General features: G+C 44.9%; 1 protein-coding gene across 1 annotated transcript in view; it reads left to right on the top strand.

Moving 5' to 3' along the window:
- The window catches only part of Got1 (Glutamate oxaloacetate transaminase 1), an 82,455-nt gene extending 63,454 nt beyond the window's left edge, over nucleotides 1-19,001 (top strand). Inside the window, exon 8 of the mRNA XM_053772372.2 lies at nucleotides 15,391-19,001. Within this exon, the coding sequence (XP_053628347.1) occupies nucleotides 15,391-15,530 (140 nt within the window). The 3' untranslated portion in view covers nucleotides 15,531-19,001. The remainder of the gene's footprint in view (nucleotides 1-15,390) is intronic.
- The last annotated feature ends 2,039 nt before the right edge of the window (nucleotides 19,002-21,040 follow it).

Below are 21,040 nucleotides of genomic sequence, written 5' to 3'. Positions count from 1 at the left end.
TCATGGGGAGCTGATCGTCGGACCCTCCTTCGCCTACATTCCACCCTCATTTTATCGAAACTTGATTATGGTGCTTTTCGCTCTTCCCCTGTCGAGAGCCTCTATGCAGAAGCGAACGTTCCATCCTTATCCGATCGCCGTGATGCCCATTGCCTTCGCTACTATGTACGCTCTCATGATCTCCGCAATCCTTCCATTTATAGAATGGTCACTGATATTAGTAGACATTCTTTATCTGTTCGCCGCCCCTGTTTACTCCGTCCCTTCTCTCTTCGCCTTCATTCGCTCTTGTCTTCTCTTCAATTTCCACCTTTCTATGTTCATGTAGCATCTCACTTTTCCCTACCCCCCTGGGAAGTTCCAGCTGTTCGAGTCTGTTCTTTCTCTCTCCCTTGCTCGAAAGCCCAACTGTCTACGGTCGTTTCCCGCTCTCTTTTTCTTGACCACTTCCACTCTCATTCTCATGCCATTGCTGTGTACACAGATGGCTCTAAGTCTTCTGACGGCGTAGGATTCGCAGCAGTGTTTCCAGACAGCGTCGTACGAGGGCATTTACTATCTTTGGCTAGTATTTTTACTGCTGAATTGTATGCCATCCTTGCAGCACTTATCCGTATTGCATCTATGCCTGTGTCATCATTTGTGGTTGTCTCAGACTCCCTTAGTGCTTTACAGGCTATACAGAAATTTGATACCTCGCCCCTTAGTCCTCCGTATCCAACTTTGGCTACGCCGCATCTTTACCAAGCATAAAGATATTGTTTTTTGTTGGTTCCCTGGTCATGTAGACGTACAGGGCAATGAACAGGCAGACACTGCTGCGCGGTCAGCAGTACATGACCTACCAGTTTCATATAGAGGTATTCCATGTACGGACTATTTTGCTGCAATATCTACCCACCTTCACACCCGTTGGCAACAACGTTGATCTACTATGCTCGGCAACAAACTTCAATCTATTAAACCGAGTATAGGTTACTGGCCGTCTTCTTATCACCAGTGTCGAGGTTGGGAGACTACTCTCTCCTGTCTTCGCATTGGCCATACTTGTCTTACTCATGGATATCTCGTGGAGAGGCGCCCTGCTCCTCTGTGAGAATTGCCGAGCTCCATTATCAGTCAGCCACATTCTGTTGGACTGCCCACTTTATCAATGAGCACGCAGAATTTACCTCCGTCGTCGTCTTCGCTCCGCTGCTCTCTTTACCTTCCCTTCTCGCTGATGGACCTACCTTTCATCCGGATTCTCTCATTGACTTTTTGACAACTGACTGACTTCACAAATTCTGATACCTTCAGCCCTTTCTACTTCAATCTCTTGCTACCCTCTACCCCCTACCCCCTTACTATCCCCTGCCCCACTATTTTCTGTAACCTACTGATCATCCCTCCTCCCACCCAATACCCTCGCTTCCTTCCCTACCCTGCAGCGCTGTATATCCCTTGTGGCTTAGCGCTTCTTTTTGATTATAATAATAATAATATCATTGGTTAGGCCTCATTTAAATTATGTTGCACAGCTCTGGTTATATTACAGAAGGGACATAAATGTGCTGGAAAATGTACAGAAAAGGATGACAAAGTTGATCCCATGTATCAGAAATCTTTCCTTCAAGGATGGACCGAGGGCACTGAATCTGCACTCTACACAGGTGTAGAATTAGTTGGATATGATTGAGGTGTATAAATGGAAAACAGGAATAAATAAAGGGGGATGTAAATAACATGCTAAGAAGATCTAACCAAGACAGGACTCTCAGCAGTGGGCTAAAGTTGGAAAATTTTTTATTTAGAAAGGATATAATAAAGCATTGGTTTGGTAATAAGAGCTGTGGATGAGTGGAACAAACTCCCAAGTAGCATTATTGAAGCTAAAATCTTGTGCAGCTTTAGAAATAGGTCCTCTTCAAGGGGGGCTCCTTGGCGTGGTGAAGAGGCTCTTGGTCTGAGGAATTAGACCTATCGGTCTTCTTCCTCAGACCGAACCTAATTACCCCCCAATCTCCCCTCCCCTATCCCATCCTCCCCATCCTCCCCTTTTTCCTTTCCTCCTCCTCCTCCCCACTCCTCCCTTTTGCCCTTCCTCTTTTTGTCCTTTGGGATTTCTCCCACAGGCGCGCTAGTTCCTAGGTAGGAGAAAGGACACCGGGGTCCATCCCATTCCGTTGAGGTTTCTTGGCGGTGGCGTAGTTTGCCGTGGAATCTGGATTGCCTAGGGATGTCCCGATCCCTCTCCGGTATCCCGGAGTAGCTTTGGGTGTCTTTTGGGCGACGGGTGTAGCTCTGGAAGCCACTTTTCGGATTCCGGGGGTGGTGGCTGAAGGAGGTATGCTTTGTGGCGGATATCCGGCCGCCCTCTCTTTTGTCCACCGAGGTAGCTCGGCAGATGTGAGGTTGCTATCCCAGATTGCTGGTTTACTGGCATGAAGGGTAGGGTATGGCACGGGTTCCATGCTGCATCTGCGCTACTAGCGGTGTCGAGTCCTCTTGGGCGCGGAGGGAGATTTCTGGCCCTTTCATCCCTCCTAGGAACTATCCCTCCCCGGTCCCCCCTTTTTTTTTCTTTTTTTTATTTTTATTTTCTTTTCTTCTTTCTTTTTTTTTCTTAAAAACAAAAAGAAAGAAGTAACCTAACCATGGCAGCCCTAGTCCATGAACCTGGTACCCCCGGGCCCCTTCTTGATACCGCACCCCGTTCTGACCCCGCCTCGTCTTTGGACCACTCTTCAGACATTCCTCATGCCTCTGTACCTATTGCCGGTGCTGTTTCCTCACCCGCTTCAGGTACTGAGGCCTCGACTGACTCCTTCGATTTATCAGACCTTCGCTCTCCTCTGACTATGCTTCCGGCCTCTCCCTCTACGGTGCGGCAATTTTCAAATCGCCGACCCGTTCCACGTCGGACCAACTCTGGTCCCACGCCTAAACGTCAACGACAATTACCTGCTGATGATACTTCTCCACCTTCACCTTCTCGTTCTTCTCAGAAACGATCGACACGTCCTTCACTACCTTTCCACGCTCAGTTTCAGACTGAACAGTGGACTAAATTCTTCACTTTACGACCAACTTCCTCTACTGCCTATCTTTCTGACCATAGTATTGGCAAGGCACTCCTACGCCATGTTGGTAAAGATATTTCTTTTCATGCTCTTAAGAGCGGTACGCGCATCATTACCGTACAGAATGCTACCCAGGCTCGTGAGCTCTCTCGTCTTACCCATATAGATACTGTTCCTGTCACCCTTGAAAAACATCATTCCCTCAATTCTTGTAGTGGTACCGTTATTCTGCCCCATACCATAGTTCAACAAAATTTCCAGACATGTGGCACCGACATTCTAGAACAGCTGGAACTCCAAGATCTCCCAATCCTCAAGGTAGACACTTACGTTCTTCCTGCCCGTGGGCGGAGACGATACCCTAGCAATGTGGCTCGTTTAACTTTTGACAGCCGAGAACTCCCATCCTCCGTTTATATAGCAGGACATCGGTTACAAGTTCGAAAGGTGATCCCTACACCACAACAGTGTAGAAATTGCTGGCGATTTGGCCATCCAGCGAAATATTGCAGATCTATCGCCGAATGCCCAGTCTGTGGTGCCGATGACCATTCTAATACGTCTTGCAATCGATCTCCCTCTTGCCTTAACTGTCATGAGGCTCACCCTTCGTACTCTCGCCGTTGTCAGGTCTATTTAAACGAGCGGGAAATCCGTTACCTCAAAGAGACAGAAGGTCTCCCTTATGCCATGGCAGTTTCTCATCTCCGCCTCCAAGGGAGACTCCCACGTGTTTCTTATTCCCGTGTTTCAAAACGTCCCCCCACTTCTGGTATCCCATCTTCTACACCCACCTCTGTGGTTACCTCTCCCATAATCACTCCTGTATCTAATCCTTTTGCTGTCCTCGGCTCAGACGTCCCTACTTCAACGCCTCAGTCTAATCCCGCTTCTTCGAGTTCTCTCTTACAAGCCTCAGTATCGACGAGACCTCGTACGACACCTCTTCCCAATCGTCCCTCTACTTCTCAAAAGTCAAAAAAAGGTCCGGTAACACCTCCTACCCATCTTCCACCTCCTCATTTTACCCTCCCTGTCTCTGTCCCTAGTTCTTCCCCTCTCACTGGCTCAGTTACAAGTGCAGAGGTTCACCCTCCTCCTCGTAATGTACCTTCCTCCCCTGTTCCCTCCCAAGTTTCTTCCTCTTCTGCCACCTCCCAGGTTCCTGTCTCTTCTGTCCCCTGCCACGCTTCTCCAGTTCCCTCCACCCTTTCGCCCCCCCCTACCTTGGTACAGTCCAATACAGTTCCAATCTTTACTCATCCTCCCCCTACCATTCCCAATATTGTCTCCCATACGACATCTCTGAATTCCGAAACACTTGAAGCAATCTCTGAATATATTGCAGAGACCAAACCATCAATGGACACTGATCCACCTTCCGCTCTTCCTCTCTCCTCTGCTCCATCTGCGCAACTCCTTTCTTCACAGCGCACCGTTCCTTCGCTGCTTGAACATTTTCCACTGCCTCCGCATGTGGACTTTTCTAACCCTTCTAGTCCGTAGGAACCCTTACCTGCGGATTTCAAGTATCTTTATCATTGCCAATCATGGCCTTTTTACAGTGGAATATACGCGGCCTCAGGGGTAATCGGGGTGAGCTTCAGATGTTACTCTCCCAGTTTGCCCCTGTTGGTGTTTGCTTACAGGAACCAAAATTACACTCTGCTGTTATTTCTCACATCTCAGGCTATAATTTATTGTATTCTTCAGATCCTTTTCCTGATGGGACCTTTAATGAAAGTGCCCTTCTTCTCCGCACTGATATTCCGTACCATCAGCTATTTGTTCATACTTCGCTGCATTACACAGCAGCCCGTATCCACTTACATAGGTGGTATACGCTCTGTTCTTTATATCTCTCTCCTTCTCGAGCATTATCTATTCCGGATTTTGCCTTCCTTGTTTCGTCATTACCGCCACCGATTCTGTTACTTGGTGATTTTAATGCCCACCATTTCCTCTGGGGAGGGTCTCACTGTGATTCCCGTGGAATTCAGTTAGAGGCTTTTCTTGCCACCCACCCCCTCCATGTTTTAAATACAGGTACTCACACCCATTTTGATCCTCGGACTCATACTCTCTCTTGCATCGATCTCTCAGTTTGCTCTTCCTCCGCCGCATTAGACTTTACTTGGTCTGTTCTCCCGGACTTACATGACAGTGATCATTTCCCAATCATTCTTACTTCCCCTTCATATTCGCCACCTCTTCGCACCCCACGCTGGCAATTTAATCGGGCAAATTGGAACCTTTACTCACACCTGACTGTTTTTAAAGAGGTTCCTTCTTCGTCCTCCATCGATGAGCTTTTACACCTCTTCTCGTCCTCCGTTTTCACCGCAGCTTCTCATTCTATACCCCAAACTTCGGGCAGGCATTCTCAGAAATGCGTGCCTTGGTGGTCTCCTGCTTGTGCTCGTGCAGTACGTTTGAAACGCGCTGCATGGGGCAGGTACCGGTACAATAGAACCACAGAGCGACTCCTTGATTTTAAACAGAAGCGTGCGATCGCTCGCCGTGTCATCCGTGACGCTAAACGCACTTGCTGGCGAGATTGTCTCCACCATCACCTCTGCTTCCTCTATGAGTGCAGTCTGGAAAAAAGTACGAAAACTGAGTGGTAAATATTCTCCTGACCCGGCTCCTGTTCTGCGGGTTGCCGGTGTTGATATAGCAAACCCACTAGATGTTGCCAATGAAATTGGCAATCATCTGGTCCGTATTTCTCAGGGACTCCATCTATGCCCCTCATTTCTTTCCTCAAAGTCTGCCAGAGAGTTAGCACCCTTGGACTTTTCTTCTCTCAGAGAAGAACAGTATAATGTGCCTTTTACACTTCAAGAACTGGAGGCAACACTCTCAGCTTGTCGATCATCGGCAGCTGGGCCCGACGACATTCATATTCGTATGCTACAACATTTACATCAGTCAGCCCTTGCAGTCCTATTACACCTTTACAATCTTATTTGGTCACAAGGAGTTCTTCCACAGCTGTGGAAATCCGCCATTGTTCTCCCTTTCCGCAAACCAGGCACTACGGGACATGAAACCTCCCACTATCGTCCCATTGCTCTTACCAGTGCAGTTTGCAAAGTAATGGAACGTCTAGTAAATAGACGTTTAGTGTGGTATTTAGAGACACACAACAGTCTCTCCACTCGTCAATATGGCTTTCGTAAGGGACGTTCTACCATAGACCCCTTACTGCGCTTGGATACGTATGTTCGTAATGCCTTTGCAAATAACCACTCAGTTATTGCCATATTTTTTGACCTTGAGAAGGCATATGACACAACTTGGAGGTATAATATTTTAGCCCAAGCCCACTCCTTAGGCCTTCGAGGCAATCTACCATCCTTCCTTAAGAACTTTTTAACTGACAGGCATTTCCGTGTTCGGGTTAATAATGTGCTCTCCCCGGACTTTGTCCAAGCTGAAGGTGTCCCCCAGGGATGTGTTCTGAGCACAACACTTTTTCTCCTTGCTATTAATGATTTGGCCTCTAGTCTTCCATCAAATATTTGGTCATCACTCTATGTTGATGACTTTGCTATTGCCTGTGCAGGCGCTGACTGTCACCTCCTTACAGTTTCTCTCCAGCATGCAGTCGACCGTGTTTCCAATTGGGCCACCACACATGGGTTTAAATTTTCCAGCACTAAAACCCACCAAATCACTTTCACTAGACGCTCTGTCATCTCTGATCATCCTTTGTACCTCTATGGCTCACGTATCCCTGAACGTGATACAGTCAAGTTTCTGGGCCTCCTCTTTGATCGTAGGTTATCCTGGAAACCTCACATTACCTCTCTGAAGGCAACTTGTCACAGCCGGCTGAACCTTCTTAAAACCCTTGCTCATCTTTCGTGGGGAGCTGATCGTCGAACCCTCCTTCACCTACATTCCACCCTTATTTTATCGAAACTTGATTATGGTGACCAGATCTATTCAGCGGCATCTCCTGCTACTCTCTCTAGCCTTAACCCCATTCATCACCAAGGATTACGTTTATGCCTTGGTGCTTTTCGCTCTTCCCCTGTCGAAAGCCTCTATGCAGAAGCGAACGTTCCATCCTTATCCGATCGCCGTGATGCCCATTGCCTGCGCTACTATGTACGCTCTCATGATCTCCGCAATCCTTCCATTTATAGAATGGTCACTGATATTAGTAGACATTCTTTATTTGTTCGCCGCCCCTGCTTACTCCGTCCCTTCTCTCTTCGCCTTCATTCGCTCTTGTCTTCTCTTCAACTACCACCTTTCTATGTACATGTAGCATCTCACTTTTCCCTACCCCCCTGGGAGGTCCCAGCTGTTCGAGTCTGTTCTTTCTCCCTCCCTTGCTCGAAAGCCCAACTGTCTACGGTCGCTTCCCGCTCTCTTTTTCTTGACCACTTTCACTCTCATTCTCATGCCATTGCTGTGTACACAGATGGCTCTAAGTCTTCTGACGGCGTAGGATTCGCAGCAGTGTTTCCGGACAGCGTCGTACAAGGGCATTTACTATCTTCAGCTAGTATTTTTACTGCTGAATTATATGCCATCCTTACAGCACTTATCCGTATTGCATCTATGCCTGTGTCATCATTTGTGGTTGTCTCAGACTCCCTTAGTGCTTTACAGGCTATACAAAAATTTGATACACCTCACCCCTTAGTCCTCCGTATCCAACTTTGGCTACGCCGCATCTTTACTAAGCATAAAGATATTGTTTTTTGTTGGGTCCCTGGTCATGTTGACGTACAGGGCAATGAACAGGCAGACACTGCTGCGCGGTCAGCAGTACATGACCTACCAGTTTCTTACAGAGGTATTCCATGTACGGACTATTTTGCTGTAATATCTTCCCACCTTCACACCCGTTGGCAACAACGTTGGTCTACTATGCTCGGCAACAAACTTCAGTCTATTAAACCGAGTATAGGTTACTGGCCGTCTTCTTATCACCAGTGTCGAGGTTGGGAGACTACTCTCTCCCGTCTTCGCATTGGCCATACTCGTCTTACTCATGGATATCTCATGGAGAGGCGTCTTGCTCCTCTCTGTGAGAATTGCCAAGCTCCATTATCAGTCAGCCACATTCTGTTGGACTGCCCACTTTATCAACGAGCACGCAGAATTTACCTCTGTCGTCGTCTTCGCCCCGCTGCTCTCTCTTTACCTTCCCTTCTCGCTGATGGACCCACCTTTCATCCGGACTCTCTTATTGACTTTTTGACAACGACTGACTTACTTCACAAATTCTGATACTTTCAGCCCTTTCTACTTGTATCTCTTGCTACCCTCTACCCCCGTACTATCCCCTGCCCCGCTGTTTTCTGTAACCTGCTGATCATCCCCCCTCCCTCCTGCCATCCAATTCCCTTGCTTCCTTCCCTACCCTGCAGCGCTGTATAGCCCTTGTGGCTTAGCGCTTCTTTTTGATTATAATAATAATTTAGAAATAGGTTAGACAAGTACGTGAGTGGGCTGTGTAGGACCTCCTCTTCAAGGGGGGCTCCTTGGCGTGGTGAAGAGGCTCTTGGTCTGAGGAATTAGACCTATCGGTCTTCTTCCTCAGACCGAACCTAATTACCCCCCAATCTCCCCTCCCCTATCCCATCCTCCCCATCCTCCCCTTTTTCCTTTCCTCCTCCTCCTCCCCACTCCTCCCTTTTGCCCTTCCTCTTTTTGTCCTTTGGGATTTCTCCCACAGGCGCGCTAGTTCCTAGGTAGGAGAAAGGACACCGGGGTCCATCCCATTCCGTTGAGGTTTCTTGGCGGTGGCGTAGTTTGCCGTGGAATCTGGATTGCCTAGGGATGTCCCGATCCCTCTCCGGTATCCCGGAGTAGCTTTGGGTGTCTTTTGGGCGACGGGTGTAGCTCTGGAAGCCACCTTTCGGATTCCGGGGGTGGTGGCTGAAGGAGGTATGCTTTGTGGCGGATATCCGGCCGCCCTCTCTTTTGTCCACCGAGGTAGCTCGGCAGATGTGAGGTTGCTATCCCAGATTGCTGGTTTACTGGCATGAAGGGTAGGGTATGGCACGGGTTCCATGCTGCATCTGCGCTACTAGCGGTGTCGAGTCCTCTTGGGCGCGGAGGGAGATTTCTGGCCCTTTCATCCCTCCTAGGAACTATCCCTCCCCGGTCCCCCCTTTTTTTTTCTTTTTTTTATTTTTATTTTCTTTTCTTCTTTCTTTTTTTTTCTTAAAAACAAAAAGAAAGAAGTAACCTAACCATGGCAGCCCTAGTCCATGAACCTGGTACCCCCGGGCCCCTTCTTGATACCGCACCCCGTTCTGACCCCGCCTCGTCTTTGGACCACTCTTCAGACATTCCTCATGCCTCTGTACCTATTGCCGGTGCTGTTTCCTCACCCGCTTCAGGTACTGAGGCCTCGACTGACTCCTTCGATTTATCAGACCTTCGCTCTCCTCTGACTATGCTTCCGGCCTCTCCCTCTACGGTGCGGCAATTTTCAAATCGCCGACCCGTTCCACGTCGGACCAACTCTGGTCCCACGCCTAAACGTCAACGACAATTACCTGCTGATGATACTTCTCCACCTTCACCTTCTCGTTCTTCTCAGAAACGATCGACACGTCCTTCACTACCTTTCCACGCTCAGTTTCAGACTGAACAGTGGACTAAATTCTTCACTTTACGACCAACTTCCTCTACTGCCTATCTTTCTGACCATAGTATTGGCAAGGCACTCCTACGCCATGTTGGTAAAGATATTTCTTTTCATGCTCTTAAGAGCGGTACGCGCATCATTACCGTACAGAATGCTACCCAGGCTCGTGAGCTCTCTCGTCTTACCCATATAGATACTGTTCCTGTCACCCTTGAAAAACATCATTCCCTCAATTCTTGTAGTGGTACCGTTATTCTGCCCCATACCATAGTTCAACAAAATTTCCAGACATGTGGCACCGACATTCTAGAACAGCTGGAACTCCAAGATCTCCCAATCCTCAAGGTAGACACTTACGTTCTTCCTGCCCGTGGGCGGAGACGATACCCTAGCAATGTGGCTCGTTTAACTTTTGACAGCCGAGAACTCCCATCCTCCGTTTATATAGCAGGACATCGGTTACAAGTTCGAAAGGTGATCCCTACACCACAACAGTGTAGAAATTGCTGGCGATTTGGCCATCCAGCGAAATATTGCAGATCTATCGCCGAATGCCCAGTCTGTGGTGCCGATGACCATTCTAATACGTCTTGCAATCGATCTCCCTCTTGCCTTAACTGTCATGAGGCTCACCCTTCGTACTCTCGCCGTTGTCAGGTCTATTTAAACGAGCGGGAAATCCGTTACCTCAAAGAGACAGAAGGTCTCCCTTATGCCATGGCAGTTTCTCATCTCCGCCTCCAAGGGAGACTCCCACGTGTTTCTTATTCCCGTGTTTCAAAACGTCCCCCCACTTCTGGTATCCCATCTTCTACACCCACCTCTGTGGTTACCTCTCCCATAATCACTCCTGTATCTAATCCTTTTGCTGTCCTCGGCTCAGACGTCCCTACTTCAACGCCTCAGTCTAATCTCGCTTCTTCGAGTTCTCTCTTACAAGCCTCAGTATCGACGAGACCTCGTACGACACCTCTTCCCAATCGTCCCTCTACTTCTCAAAAGTCAAAAAAAGGTCCGGTAACACCTCCTACCCATCTTCCACCTCCTCATTTTACCCTCCCTGTCTCTGTCCCTAGTTCTTCCCCTCTCACTGGCTCAGTTACAAGTGCAGAGGTTCACCCTCCTCCTCGTAATGTACCTTCCTCCCCTGTTCCCTCCCAAGTTTCTTCCTCTTCTGCCACCTCCCAGGTTCCTGTCTCTTCTGTCCCCTGCCACGCTTCTCCAGTTCCCTCCACCCTTTCGCCCCCCCCTACCTTGGTACAGTCCAATACAGTTCCAATCTTTACTCATCCTCCCCCTACCATTCCCAATATTGTCTCCCATACGACATCTCTGAATTCCGAAACACTTGAAGCAATCTCTGAATATATTGCAGAGACCAAACCATCAATGGACACTGATCCACCTTCCGCTCTTCCTCTCTCCTCTGCTCCATCTGCGCAACTCCTTTCTTCACAGCGCACCGTTCCTTCGCTGCTTGAACATTTTCCACTGCCTCCGCATGTGGACTTTTCTAACCCTTCTAGTCCGTAGGAACCCTTACCTGCGGATTTCAAGTATCTTTATCATTGCCAATCATGGCCTTTTTACAGTGGAATATACGCGGCCTCAGGGGTAATCGGGGTGAGCTTCAGATGTTACTCTCCCAGTTTGCCCCTGTTGGTGTTTGCTTACAGGAACCAAAATTACACTCTGCTGTTATTTCTCACATCTCAGGCTATAATTTATTGTATTCTTCAGATCCTTTTCCTGATGGGACCTTTAATGAAAGTGCCCTTCTTCTCCGCACTGATATTCCGTACCATCAGCTATTTGTTCATACTTCGCTGCATTACACAGCAGCCCGTATCCACTTACATAGGTGGTATACGCTCTGTTCTTTATATCTCTCTCCTTCTCGGGCATTATCTATTCCGGATTTTGCCTTCCTTGTTTCGTCATTACCGCCACCGATTCTGTTACTTGGTGATTTTAATGCCCACCATTTCCTCTGGGGAGGGTCTCACTGTGATTCCCGTGGAATTCAGTTAGAGGCTTTTCTTGCCACCCACCCCCTCCATGTTTTAAATACAGGTACTCACACCCATTTTGATCCTCGGACTCATACTCTCTCTTGCATCGATCTCTCAGTTTGCTCTTCCTCCGCCGCATTAGACTTTACTTGGTCTGTTCTCCCGGACTTACATGACAGTGATCATTTCCCAATCATTCTTACTTCCCCTTCATATTCGCCACCTCTTCGCACCCCACGCTGGCAATTTAATCGGGCAAATTGGAACCTTTACTCACACCTGACTGTTTTTAAAGAGGTTCCTTCTTCGTCCTCCATCGATGAGCTTTTACACCTCTTCTCGTCCTCCGTTTTCACCGCAGCTTCTCATTCTATACCCCAAACTTCGGGCAGGCATTCTCAGAAATGCGTGCCTTGGTGGTCTCCTGCTTGTGCTCGTGCAGTACGTTTGAAACGCGCTGCATGGGGCAGGTACCGGTACAATAGAACCACAGAGCGACTCCTTGATTTTAAACAGAAGCGTGCGATCGCTCGCCGTGTCATCCGTGACGCTAAACGCACTTGCTGGCGAGATTATGTCTCCACCATCACCTCTGCTTCCTCTATGAGTGCAGTCTGGAAAAAAGTACGAAAACTGAGTGGTAAATATTCTCCTGACCCGGCTCCTGTTCTGCGGGTTGCCGGTGTTGATATAGCAAACCCACTAGATGTTGCCAATGAAATTGGCAATCATCTGGTCCGTATTTCTCAGGGACTCCATCTATGCCCCTCATTTCTTTCCTCAAAGTCTGCCAGAGAGTTAGCACCCTTGGACTTTTCTTCTCTCAGAGAAGAACAGTATAATGTGCCTTTTACACTTCAAGAACTGGAGGCAACACTCTCAGCTTGTCGATCATCGGCAGCTGGGCCCGACGACATTCATATTCGTATGCTACAACATTTACATCAGTCAGCCCTTGCAGTCCTATTACACCTTTACAATCTTATTTGGTCACAAGGAGTTCTTCCACAGCTGTGGAAATCCGCCATTGTTCTCCCTTTCCGCAAACCAGGCACTACGGGACATGAAACCTCCCACTATCGTCCCATTGCTCTTACCAGTGCAGTTTGCAAAGTAATGGAACGTCTAGTAAATAGACGTTTAGTGTGGTATTTAGAGACACACAACAGTCTCTCCACTCGTCAATATGGCTTTCGTAAGGGACGTTCTACCATAGACCCCTTACTGCGCTTGGATACGTATGTTCGTAATGCCTTTGCGAATAACCACTCAGTTATTGCCATATTTTTTGACCTTGAGAAGGCATATGACACAACTTGGAGGTATAATATTTTAGCCCAAGCCCACTCCTTAGGCCTTCGAGGCAATCTACCATCCTTCCTTAAGAACTTTTTAACTGACAGGCATTTCCGTGTTCGGGTTAATAATGTGCTCTCCCCGGACTTTGTCCAAGCTGAAGGTGTCCCCCAGGGATGTGTTCTGAGCACAACACTTTTTCTCCTTGCTATTAATGATTTGGCCTCTAGTCTTCCATCAAATATTTGGTCATCACTCTATGTTGATGACTTTGCTATTGCCTGTGCAGGCGCTGACTGTCACCTCCTTACAGTTTCTCTCCAGCATGCAGTCGACCGTGTTTCCAATTGGGCCACCACACATGGGTTTAAATTTTCCAGCACTAAAACCCACCAAATCACTTTCACTAGACGCTCTGTCATCTCTGATCATCCTTTGTACCTCTATGGCTCACGTATCCCTGAACGTGATACAGTCAAGTTTCTGGGCCTCCTCTTTGATCGTAGGTTATCCTGGAAACCTCACATTACCTCTCTGAAGGCAACTTGTCACAGCCGGCTGAACCTTCTTAAAACCCTTGCTCATCTTTCGTGGGGAGCTGATCGTCGAACCCTCCTTCACCTACATTCCACCCTTATTTTATCGAAACTTGATTATGGTGACCAGATCTATTCAGCGGCATCTCCTGCTACTCTCTCTAGCCTTAACCCCATTCATCACCAAGGATTACGTTTATGCCTTGGTGCTTTTCGCTCTTCCCCTGTCGAAAGCCTCTATGCAGAAGCGAACGTTCCATCCTTATCCGATCGCCGTGATGCCCATTGCCTGCGCTACTATGTACGCTCTCATGATCTCCGCAATCCTTCCATTTATAGAATGGTCACTGATATTAGTAGACATTCTTTATTTGTTCGCCGCCCCTGCTTACTCCGTCCCTTCTCTCTTCGCCTTCATTCGCTCTTGTCTTCTCTTCAACTACCACCTTTCTATGTACATGTAGCATCTCACTTTTCCCTACCCCCCTGGGAGGTCCCAGCTGTTCGAGTCTGTTCTTTCTCCCTCCCTTGCTCGAAAGCCCAACTGTCTACGGTCGCTTCCCGCTCTCTTTTTCTTGACCACTTTCACTCTCATTCTCATGCCATTGCTGTGTACACAGATGGCTCTAAGTCTTCTGACGGCGTAGGATTCGCAGCAGTGTTTCCGGACAGCGTCGTACAAGGGCATTTACTATCTTCAGCTAGTATTTTTACTGCTGAATTATATGCCATCCTTACAGCACTTATCCGTATTGCATCTATGCCTGTGTCATCATTTGTGGTTGTCTCAGACTCCCTTAGTGCTTTACAGGCTATACAAAAATTTGATACACCTCACCCCTTAGTCCTCCGTATCCAACTTTGGCTACGCCGCATCTTTACTAAGCATAAAGATATTGTTTTTTGTTGGGTCCCTGGTCATGTTGACGTACAGGGCAATGAACAGGCAGACACTGCTGCGCGGTCAGCAGTACATGACCTACCAGTTTCTTACAGAGGTATTCCATGTACGGACTATTTTGCTGTAATATCTTCCCACCTTCACACCCGTTGGCAACAACGTTGGTCTACTATGCTCGGCAACAAACTTCAGTCTATTAAACCGAGTATAGGTTACTGGCCGTCTTCTTATCACCAGTGTCGAGGTTGGGAGACTACTCTCTCCCGTCTTCGCATTGGCCATACTCGTCTTACTCATGGATATCTCATGGAGAGGCATCTTGCTCCTCTCTGTGAGAATTGCCAAGCTCCATTATCAGTCAGCCACATTCTGTTGGACTGCCCACTTTATCAACGAGCACGCAGAATTTACCTCTGTCGTCGTCTTCGCCCCGCTGCTCTCTCTTTACCTTCCCTTCTCGCTGATGGACCCACCTTTCATCCGGACTCTCTTATTGACTTTTTGACAACGACTGACTTACTTCACAAATTCTGATACTTTCAGCCCTTTCTACTTGTATCTCTTGCTACCCTCTACCCCCGTACTATCCCCTGCCCCGCTGTTTTCTGTAACCTGCTGATCATCCCCCCTCCCTCCTGCCATCCAATTCCCTTGCTTCCTTCCCTACCCTGCAGCGCTGTATAGCCCTTGTGGCTTAGCGCTTCTTTTGATTATAATAATAATAATAATGTGTAGGACCTGCTTAGCTTCGACCAGTAGGCCTACAGCAGTGCTCCTGCTTACATTCGTATGTAAAGAAGGTTAAGAAGTTAACAGTAGGCAGACATGGATAATGAAAGACTATGATTAAGAATGCATCAAAAGTGACATGGCTTGAATAGAAGTACTCATTATATTTCTTTACTTATGAATTTAATCTATTCATTGTTTCTTTAAATTAAAGCTTATTTTTTTTTCTTTGCAGCAAAGCAGTCAAAATACTTGGGAGAAAAGTACCACATCTTCCTTTTGTCTAGTGGTCGTATAAATATGTGTGGCATCACAACAGGGAACATAGATTATGTTGCAGAGGCAATTAATGATGCAGTCTGCAATGTGTCCTAGATTGTCCTGTAAAGTATATTAACATCAATGTTGACAGATTAAGAAAAATCAGAAGCCTGTATAGCTACTGCTACCACCTGCTGTGATAATGTAAAGATTATACCAAGTTCATATAATGGTCAAGGAAGTATGACAAGCAAGTAGAATTTAAGGGATTTTCTTAGTTCTAATTGGTTGTCTAGTAGATATTGTATATATAGTTTCATGTACCCTATGTTACTGGCCATAACAAACTTTTTGCTAGGTATGCTGAATAAAATATCCCATCTTAAGAGTGCAAGGCCTCGTCCCCCACACACACGTATACACAGTGGAGAAGGTATCTTAGGTTTTGTTGTTGTAGGGTTACGGCAGTTTCATGAGGCTCTTACTGACTGGTGTGATGACTACAAAAATTCTTTTGTAAATATAAACTATTTAATTTTATTAAAGTAAGACAGCATAATTTCCTCACATTTTCAGGGATAGAAATGAGTGGATAGGAGCAGGTTGTGAACATTTCCCAGAGAGGAAGGCTATCTGCACATCCTTGCTTATTTATCGAGAGTTAACTAAATGATGCACACGGTATATATAATTTCCTCTGTTTTACCCTGATTATGCAAATGTAAACAGAGGATACAAGTACCACTGGGAGAAGTAGCTCTTGTGAACAGCACCAGAATCTGTGACTTGATCACAAAATTTACTTTTAGCTCTTGAACAGTCAAGGGCCCAAAATTAAACTTGTCACTGGTGCCCATGAAGATCTACTTGGATGTCACTGTTGCTTATGTAGAGCTACATTTTTAAGCACAGCACCCTGAAATATGCTCTGAGCAGTAAATTTTGGCCTAGTCATGAGAATGCATCTTAACGGTGAGTGCACAGTATATAAAAAATTCCCATTCCATATGATACATGGGGGGAAAAGCAAACCTATGACCTTGTTTGGTTTAAAATAGAAACTGGGGGTTTTCTAGGGAGGTTTTATTAGATATTTCTTATCAGTTGATAGAATGGAAAACATACTAGTGACATGATCTTGGTCTATTTTAAGGCCAGAAGTAGCTTGAAATAGGGCTCTAAGTTGTGGAAATATTCAGTTACTGGACATTTTCCTGAGGAAGGGTAGAGCCTCCTACTCTCTCTGCGGGTTTAACGAGATTTTATTAGGTCTGCTTCATTTGTTGGATGCCCTAAACCATGATAATTTTTTCTTTGTTATATTTGATCCTTGTGGCTTAGTGCTTCTTTTTGATTATAATAATAATAATGTTATATTTGATCATTCAGTGTTTTGAATCTGTAGAACCATTTCCAACTTGCTGTTGGAACAGTCTAGGTCAAACTAATACATTAATCTGCTTGGGAGTAAGAATCATTTCAGCATGCCATGGTGGACTGACATTCTATTCCCATAATGCCCTGTGGGGGCCATGGTGTTATGTATTTTGCACACCCACTGTGTAACTAGTTTTTGGCTAGGCCTCACAGCCAGATTTGAAGGTGCCATGATTTGTGTAGATCTATGGCACCCATACTGATGAAACTGATGCTCTATATATTTATATATATATGCTTCTAAACTGTTGTGTTATGAGCACCTCTGCAAAAACAGTGATTGTTTTTGCAGAGGTGGCCAGAAAACAACAGTTTAGAAGCATGTATGTATAAAGATACACAACATATCCCTCCAAACTGCCAATATCCCAAACCCCTCCTTTAAAGTGTAGGCATTGTACTTCCCGTTTCCAGTACTCAAGTCCGTCTATATAAAAATAACTGGTTTCCCTGAATCCCTTCACTTATTACCCTGCTCACACTCCAACAGCTCATCAGGTCCCAAATACCATTAGTCTCCATTCACTATCTAACGTGTTCATGCATGCTTGCTGGAAGTCCAAGCCCCTCGCCCACAAAACCTCCTTTACCCCCTCCCTCCAACCTTTTCGAGGACGACCCCTGCCCTGCCTTCCTTCTACAGATTTATATGCTCTCCATGTCATTCTACTTTGATCCATTCTCTAAATGACCAGACCACCTCAACAACCCCTCTGCAGCCCTCTGACTAATACTTTTATTAACTCCACACCTCCTAATTTCCACACTTCGAATTCTCTGCATAATATTTACACCACATTTCCCTTAGACAGGACGTCTCCACCGCCTCCTCGCTGCATCATTTACAACCCAAGCTTCACACCCATATAAGAGTGTTGGTACCACTATACTTTTATACATTCCCTTCTTTTCCTCCATAGATAATGTTTTTTGTCTCCACATATACCTCAATGCACCACTCGCCTTTTTTCCTTCATCAGTTCTTTGGTTAACCTTATCCTTCGTACATCCATCTGCTGACATGTCAACTCCCAAATATCTGAAAACATTCACTTGTTCCATACTACTCCTCTCCAATTTGATACCCAATTATTCTTTATCTAAATTGTTAGATACCCTCATCACCTTACTAGTTTCTATTAATTTTAACCCTGATTATGCAGTGGAAGGAAGCAGAAATCGGTATGAAATCACTTACATTGACTGCTGTGCAGGAAATGGCTAATTTAGTCACATTTGTTAGACCTGCGACTCCCAGGTGATAGAATTTAAACAAAAATCAATTTCCTTGTAAGATATGAAAACTGGTTTACTCCCATCTGTGAGGCCTGATATTACCATGTCTAATATCTGGGGTTATGCAAAAATGATGTGGCCAGTAATATAATAGTTTTCAGAATAATGAATATTGTTTAAGAAATTTAATTTCAAATTAGATAATCTCTTAAATTAGGTTAAATTTCAAGTTATCAACTCTTAATATAATTGGTTTTCAATACTCTCTTTAAAACTGCAATGAGTTCTTGGTTTACAAAGATTATTTTATGTGGGTGGTTTAGCACTTTCTTTGATTATAATGTGGGTTTTAAACATAAATTATGCAGTAGCACAGAATCTAAGTGTAGGGAACTAGCACCAAAGAAATTGTATGTTAACTACATGATGAAGTACATTTCACATTTAAAAGCAAATGCTGGCAAGCACTGTTTATCATTAATGAAAAAAGTAATTGTACAAGTATCATGCAATATTAATAAGCAGTAATTTTTCTCAAACACTAAAAGCAAAATGTTTGGCAAACTGTGTATTATCAAATTTATATAGTTTGTATTTTACACTTGAAACACTTCTTTCTCTCAATTGAACACTTGCTGAATTAGAGAGGCTATCATTAAGGTACTTCAATTTAGAGAATACCTAGTGTGTTATTATTAAACCAGGTAATACTGACCTTAAAAGAAAACTGAATTAGGCTGTAACCTTCTAGTATGAGATTTGTCTATAGGGTTGGTTTGTGGTTTTATGTGGTAAGCCTAAGTAGTCGACGGTAGCCCGTGTAAATACTCGAGTGTGGCAAGACAGTAAGTGGTCAAGGGTAGTGCATGTAAATACTTCATGTGTATTCAATGAAAGTAAAATGTATAAATTCTTTGCCTTTCTTTTTCCCACCTAGATCAATCTTTGTGTATGCAGTCTTCACAGGAACAGAAAAGTGGTTATATTCAAAAGCACATAACAATCCCACAAGTAAAACAAGAAAAAGATTAAGGGAAAAATCTAGGGGAGGGGGGAGTTAACAGTGCATCACTCATTGCTCCTGCACTATTGAGACCCCCAGTAGGTTTAGCACTTGGTTTTGATTATAATAATACTGCACTATTGCAACACTACTACAAGCACTTTCAAAGCCAATTAGAGACCTGTTTAGTACTAATGGTATTCATGACTTTTTCACCACTAACAACAGTATGTATTAGCACTTTTATACACTAAAAAGTATTTATTAGTACCTGTACTTCTGTATAGTCCTTGTGGCTTAGCGCTTCTTTTTGATTATAATAATAATAGTACCTGTACTGTGTAGCCCTAGTGGCTTAGCGCTTCTTTTTGATAATAATAATGTATAACCCTTGTGGTTTAATGCTTCTTTATTATAATAATAGTACCTGCACTTTTAATAGGGCTTATTAACTCTACTAAAAGTACTTTCCAACACTTGCCATTAGTATTAATACTGTTAGCACATACCAAAAATGCTCTTTCAACCTTAGTATCAGGACTGTTAGTACTGAAGTAATCAATATTTCAGCAGAACTTTAAAGTTTTACAGGTCACAAAAAAACTGACCATCCTAATGACAGTGGTCCTGCCCTTTCCTGGGTATCAGCTCTTCCACTGTGTCAAGGTGATAGTAGAGGGCAGAGGGTTGTGTGGTAACTATGGCAGTAGGTTCTTACAGCAATCCCCCTCAAGGAAGGCTCCTTGACGCTGGTGAGGGGCTCTTGATCTAGGGAATTGGATCTGTGCTCCAGTTCCCTGAATTAAGCCTGAATGCCTTCCATCCCCCCATAGGTGCTGTATAATCCTACGGGTTTAGTGCTTCCCCCTTGATTATAATAATAATAATCTCGCAGCAATCTTGGGTAAGATTATTAGTATGAATACCAATTTGGAAAGGTTCTCTACAGGCTGAAGTGTAGTACAATAACTGGAGTTTAATGGCAGTCTGGAAACTTAAAGGGCAAGAAAACCATGCTCAAATGCCATGTTTGTAAGTAGAGGCGAGTTGAAATTGGTGAGCAAGATAGACTACATCAGAAAAAGGTACTTGTACAGGAAAAAGTGAAGTATGATGTGGTATTTCAGTTTGACAGTTGTTCTTGATATGTTTTAAGCAAACACTTAAGGGTTTGGCAAACTGTAATATACTGATTTTTACATAAGCAAAAAGTAACTACTCCCATTTTGTATTTGATTCTCCATAATTTAATCCTCCTTCCCCAACACCCTAGCATTTACTTTTTACAGCTCCATCTATAATTGTTAAACAACCATGGTGACACAAATTTGTCATAAGGCCTACTCTTCAGTAAAAGTAATCTCCCCCTCGCCCTAACCTGAGCCTCTATATCCTCGTAAAAAAAAAAAACTTTACAGCCTTTAGTAACTTGCTACTTATTCCATACACATTCAACATCTGCCACATTGTTTCCCTATTCAGCTGTATAGCCCTTGTGGCTTAGCGCTTCTTTTTGATTATAATAATAATATTCATTCTATCATATGCCTTTTCTAAATTCCATAAATGTAATGAAAACATCCCTACCTTTATCTAAATATTGTTCATATAATCATATGCTTCAATGTAAACACTTGATCCACACATCGCCTGCTGTCTTACCTCTAATTTTTTCAATAACCCTACCATACACTACCTGGTATACTCAGTAAACTTATTCCCCTATAATTTGTACAATCTCTCTTGTCCCCCTTTTATGTAAAGAATTATACATGGTCTTTGCCAATCCCTAGGTACAGTGGAACCTCTGGTCACAACCCGATTTGGTCGTGATCCAAACCTAATTTCCCCATTGGGTTGTATGTAAACACGATTAATGCACTCCAGACCTCTACGAACTTTGTAAATATTGTTTTTAAGATTTTTTTAAGCACAAAAAGTTTAATTA

The sequence above is a fragment of the Cherax quadricarinatus genome, chromosome 23, assembly GCF_038502225.1.
Source record: "Cherax quadricarinatus isolate ZL_2023a chromosome 23, ASM3850222v1, whole genome shotgun sequence".
In the NCBI taxonomy this organism is placed as follows: domain Eukaryota; kingdom Metazoa; phylum Arthropoda; class Malacostraca; order Decapoda; family Parastacidae; genus Cherax; species Cherax quadricarinatus.
Note: the sequence above shows the minus strand (reverse complement) of the source record. Positions and strands in the feature narration are given on the sequence as shown.